Here is a 5,758-nt window from a genome sequence, read left to right as displayed (position 1 = left end):
CCGACGTCATTGAAGGATGTCGATCGTCAAATCAGGTCGCTTCTGACATGGACTCAGCGCTGACTTTAGGACGTTTCTCCGCGACGTCAAAAGTTTAGTTCTTGGGTGAGTTTGTTACCGCGTCTTCTCTGCTTATCAGGCTACCTTGTTTCAGTGATGGCGTTAAATGGCAAAGTGGCTTTAGTGACTGGTGCGGTGCAAGGTTTGGGAAAAGGTTTCTCAGAAATTCTTTTGCAAAAAGGAGCAAAGGTAAGAGTCCGCGTCAGTGTTGTCAATCAATGAAACTTGTGTTTTTCACTGTCAGAATACATGCTACAATATGCGTTACGTTTTGTAAATTACTTATAATATTAAAATAAATAAACGTAATCAAAATAGATTTCTTCGATGTTCCATGATTTTCTTTATTAAAAGTAATATATTGGTTGTTCTGTATGTTTAGGTAGCCCTGTTGGATATAAATGAGTCAGGGGGGAAGGATTTGAAGGCTGCCTTTGATAAAGAATATGGACCAGACAGAACACTGTTTCTTCCCTGCACCGTTGAATCTGAGGAACAACTAAAAGGTAAATCATGACTGCTTTATAATTTAGTAACATATTGAGATACTTGTAAACGCTTTAAGGAAAGAACCACAACTGTCCATATCCATTCTGTTCATCATTACCTCAACACTGGTAGTGATTTCAGATAATGTTGATTAACAAAGATAAATATTAGGCTACAATTATCGACTTGCCACAACTGAAGTTTCCTCTGGGGAAAATACAATTATTCCAATCTATAAATCTTGTTGCATATATACTTGAGGAACTTTGAGCAGCAATTGGGTTTTACTTTACACACACACTCCAGTCATATAGACTACAGTAAGCCTACAGCCAGGCTGAACGTGTGGATTGCCTTCTATGCTGCATCCTTTTGTGCTTTTTTTAGGCACACTAATTCCTCAAGGAGCAGAACAGTTTATGTAATGTATGGACTATTTACCCTCAAATCAACAGAGTGGTTCCAATGTATTACTACGTAGATTAAAAAGAAGCAGATATACAGTATCTTTGTCAACACAAAGTTCTGACACAGTAATACCGGGAAGGACTTCCCTTCACTAAAGGGTGCGTTTGTAAATTCGCTCTGGCTATCTACTCCGATTTCAAAGCGTTCCTGTCGGAGTGTGCCAGAGCGTCGAACATCTGATGAATTTACAAACGCTCAAAACCCGTTGAATATGGCCGGTGTCAGTACACGTCTGGGAAAAAAAGCGTAATTCAATTGTTTTCAGCAGCACAGTTACAGTCACAAACGCTTGGAATTTCCGGACAATCTAACACTGAATTTAAGAACGCCCTGAGCGCACTCTGGCACTCCAGATTGAATTTACTAACACACCCAAAATAACAAATTAGAAGTAACTCCCTCGCACCTTTTTCTTCACTTTGCAACTCATGGTGACATTTCTATTCTGTTGACAGATGCCTTTCAGAAAACGGTAGAGGCGTTTGGGGGCTTAGACATCGTCTGCAACAACGCTGGTATCATCGATGAGACGAACTGGGAGAAATGTGTGTCTATAAACCTCGTAAGATGAAGTATTTGTTTTCTGTTGTTTTAGGACGGAGTTTACTCTGAGTTTTTAGGGAAGCTGTTGTGAAAAACAATGTTGGTTGTTAGCTGAGCAGTCAGAAAAAGTGTCTATTTTGGCTATGACATGTTCGTATATAAGATTACACATTACAGAACTTGTCTTCTCTGTGTAAGATACACACCATACATATAGAAAACACATTTATGAAAAGTATGTTAAGTGGTTGGTATGAATATGTATCGTCATTGCTCTTCTGTTTTATAGGACTGTTTTATGGCAGTTATTTTCTTATTTTTAATGTTTTATGACTTTTACATTTTTATATCTTGTTTTTATTTTGGGAATACTCTTAAAATGTTGTGATTATTTCCATTCCATAATGTTAAGCACATTTGGCTGCTGTACTGTTATGATCATCCTGTGCTGCCCTACAGAATGGAGTGGTGAGAGGCACATACCTGGCTCTCCAGCACATGAAAAAGCAGAACAGAGGGCAGGGAGGCGTCATCGTCAACATAGCGTCTATGGCAGGTGCAGTGTCCATTTGATTTACTTCCACATCAGTTACTTTTCACTTCAGTTATTATAATGACAATTCAAGAGTTCCTTGGCTGACTCCCGATACACAAATGTCACTATTCACTATAATTTTGGAACATTAAGTGCACAACTTTTGACTAGAGTCCTATGGGCCCTGGTCAAAAGTAGTGCACTAAATAGGGAATAGTGTGCCATTTAGGATGCAGCTCTTGTGTCTTCTGTTCTGACATCTGACTGAAATGATGTTTCTCTGCCTTTCCGTAGGTTTGGGTCCTCTGCTGACTGCTCCCATCTACACAGCCACCAAACACGGGGTGGTGGGGTTCAGTCGGGCTATGGCGGTATGTCCCTCTTAGAATCAGGAGTTGATGTGCTCCACTCGGTCTTTAGCAGCTGCAGAGGTCAAACTAACGGATGTTTTGACAACAGCCTTCATCAGCATTTCTCTCCTCCCGGGGATTAGACACTGCTCATAGGTTTCTAAAGGCAGGAGGATTGGGAAAAGCATATGACCAGGAGTTTCTACAGTAATATGTTCTAACAAGGGCCACATGGTCAGGAAAAACTTAGGGTTCTAGGCATGGGGGCATAGACAATTGCTCAGTGTGACTTCACATACTTATTTTGATCATGCACTGTGTGAAGTCAATTGATTCCAAAGAGCCAGAGTATGTAGATTATTAGACTAATGCGCACAAATTATGAGTTGTCCCAAATGTGGCGTCCCTATGGGCCCTGGTCAAAAGTAGTGCACAATAGGGTGCCATTTGGGATGCAACACAGGTTTGATTTAGATCCTTAGAGCACTTAAGTGTCTGTGTAAAAGCAGACATCAGATCAGAAAGAGGATTGCTTATATCTCTGCAGCACAGACAACCAGGGTGACAAAAATGCCATCTCCTTTTTCTGCTATCTGTTGCATTTGCATTGTAACTGTGAGAGAACGTGGTAGCAGGGCATTTGGTAATTTGTACAGGAAAACCACAACAAAAATAATAGCTGAACGTTAGTTCCTCATGCTCAATTTAGGTTTCCTGTGTCAGTGGACAGTAAACATGATGCTTGTGTGTGTTTTCTGACAGGATGTCTCCAGTTTGTGTGACTACGGGGTGCGAATTAATGTCCTCTGCCCTGCTTTCGTCCAAACCGCCATCCTCTCCTCCCTGAGTTCAGAGGAGACTGCGGGACAGTTCGCAGGTCTGAGGGGAGTGGCAGAGAAACTAATGGAACAGTTTGGTGTGCTTGAGTGAGTCTGTCCTCCCCAGCCCCTTTCATTAGATGGGAAGTGTTTGATTCGTTACCCCCACCCCATGTAGCCTACTATAGCACAGAAGCACACACGCTTACGATGAACACTACACATTTAGAGCAGTTAACTCACTACCTACTAAACTACAGTGTTGTGGTGATTTACCCAATGACAGTATGCTACAAAATCGCATCCCACAAACAAATCGACGTTAATACCTTGCATGGTGTATAAGACAGTCAACTTATAACAACCCAGAATATTACTCCATTACCCATACACTCCAGAGAATTCACTAGTAACAACAGGGGCTTGTCAGTGCTGCAACCTGTAGGCAGGTATGTGTGCTCCATGCTCACTGCTAGGTAGGGAAGAGCGGAGTGGGTTGATCTGTTTTACAGTATGCTAAGGACGTGTTGTCACATGTTTCATTTCAGAGTCTCTGAGGTAGCCAAGAACTTCTTGAAGCTGGTGACGGATGAGAGTCGAAACGGAGAGGCCCTTATGGTACGGAAGGAGGGAGCTTCATACGTAACGTTTCGCCAAGTGGCTTCCCAGCTGCCCAGTATCCTTGCTCCCTCTCTGTAGCAGAATCCCTCCCCCAGCTAGCTGGTATGTCTGCACACTAACAGAAGGCCTGGACCTGTGTGTTCTGGTCCTGTTGCTTGTATAAAATAACTTGTTTACACAACATGATTGTATTATCACCTCCCACTATATAAGGGATATGTAACCATTTACTCTTCGACTTCTTACCTGTGAAATCAGAGAGCTCATTCTCGCAGCTGCATGATTAAAGATTTTCTATTATACAATTAAATAGTCTCTGCCTTAACTTCTTCGATATAGGGGGCGCTCTTAATTTTTGAATGAAAAACGTTCCCGTTTTAAACAAGATATTTTGTCACAAAAAGATGCTCGACTATGCATATAATTGACAGCTTTGGAAAGAAAACACTGACGTTTCCAAAACTGCAAAGATATTGTCTGAGTGCCACAGAACTGATGTTACAGAAAAACCCCAGATAAATATACAATCAGGAAGTGCCGCATTTTTTGAAACCGCCTCATGGCAATGACTCCTTATATGGCTGTGGAGGAGCTAGGAGTCAGCTTACCTTTTCCACGTTTTCCCCAAGGTGTCTGCAGCATTGTGACGCATTTGTAGGCATATCATTGGAAGATTGACCCTAAGAGACTACATTTACCAGGTGGTCGCTTGGTGTCCTCTGTTGCAATTATTGCGTAATCTCCAGCTGCAAGTACTTTTCCATTTGCTACTGAGGAGAAACCCAACTGCCACGAAGGATTTATCATCGAATAGATATGTGGAAAACACCTTGAGGATGATTCTAAACAACATTTGCCATGTTTCTGTCGATATTATGGAGTTAATTTGGAAAGAAGTTCGGTGTTGTAGTGAATGAATGTTTTTTTTTCTTAGCCAAAAGTGATGAAAACGGAGCGAATTCTCCTACACAAATAATATTTTTGGAAAAAAATTAACATTTGCTATCTAACAGTCCCCTCATTGAAAACATCCAAAGTTTTTCAAAGGTAAATTGTTTTATTTGACTGCTTTTCTTGTTTTTGTGAAAATGTTGCCTGCTTAATGCTATGCTAGGCTATCAATACTCTTACACAAATGCTTGTGTAGCTTTGGTTGAAAAGTTTTCCATAACCTTTGGTGCCGTGACCCAGATGAGTGACCTGACTTTTTCCATCAGTTACGCTCATTTGGTCCCAGACATCCATCTGACCACAAAAGCCCCAAGCATCCCGGAGTCGCCTCCTCACTGTTGACTTTGAGACTGGTGTTTTGTAGGGACTATTTAATGATGCTGCCAGTTGAGGATTTGTGATGCATCTGTTTCTCAAACTAGACACTAATGTTCTTGTCCTCTTGCTCAGTTGTGCACTGGGGCCTCCCACTCTTTCTATTCTGGTAAGAGCCCATTTGCGCTGTTCTGTGAAGGGAGTAGTACACAGCGTTGTACCAGATCTTCAGTTTCTTGGCAATTTCTCACATGGAATAACCTTCATTTCTCAGAACAAGAATAGACTGACGAGTTTCAGAAGAAAGGCCTTTGTTTCTGGCCATTTTGAACCCACAAATGCTGATGCTCCAGATACTTAACTAGTCTAAAGAAGGCCTGTTTTATTGCTTTGATCAAAACAGTTTTCAGCTGTGCTAACATAATTGAAAAAGGGTTTTCTAATGATCAATTAGCCTTTTAAAATGATAAACTTTGAAAGTTTGGATGAGCTAACACAACATGCCATTGGAACACAGGAGTGATGGTTGCTGATAATGGGCCTCTGTACGCCTATGTAGATATTCCATAAAAATCAGTTATTTTCAGCTACAATTGTTAATGTTGCAA

The 5,758-nt window shown here is 41.2% G+C and overlaps 1 protein-coding gene across 1 annotated transcript; it reads left to right on the top strand.

The window, feature by feature from the left end:
* Positions 1-4,194, top strand: zgc:56585 (uncharacterized protein LOC393297 homolog). The gene is made up of 7 exons (XM_029668760.2): positions 1-249; positions 443-566; positions 1,473-1,579; positions 2,020-2,116; positions 2,390-2,466; positions 3,208-3,371; positions 3,812-4,194. Exons 1-7 carry the CDS (start codon positions 157-159, stop codon positions 3,960-3,962), a joined length of 813 nt encoding a protein of 270 aa, XP_029524620.1. The 5' UTR covers positions 1-156; the 3' UTR covers positions 3,963-4,194.
* The last annotated feature ends 1,564 nt before the right edge of the window (positions 4,195-5,758 follow it).

This window comes from Oncorhynchus nerka, linkage group LG9a (genome assembly GCF_034236695.1).
Source record: "Oncorhynchus nerka isolate Pitt River linkage group LG9a, Oner_Uvic_2.0, whole genome shotgun sequence".
Lineage (NCBI taxonomy): Eukaryota > Metazoa > Chordata > Actinopteri > Salmoniformes > Salmonidae > Oncorhynchus > Oncorhynchus nerka.
Note: the sequence above shows the minus strand (reverse complement) of the source record. Positions and strands in the feature narration are given on the sequence as shown.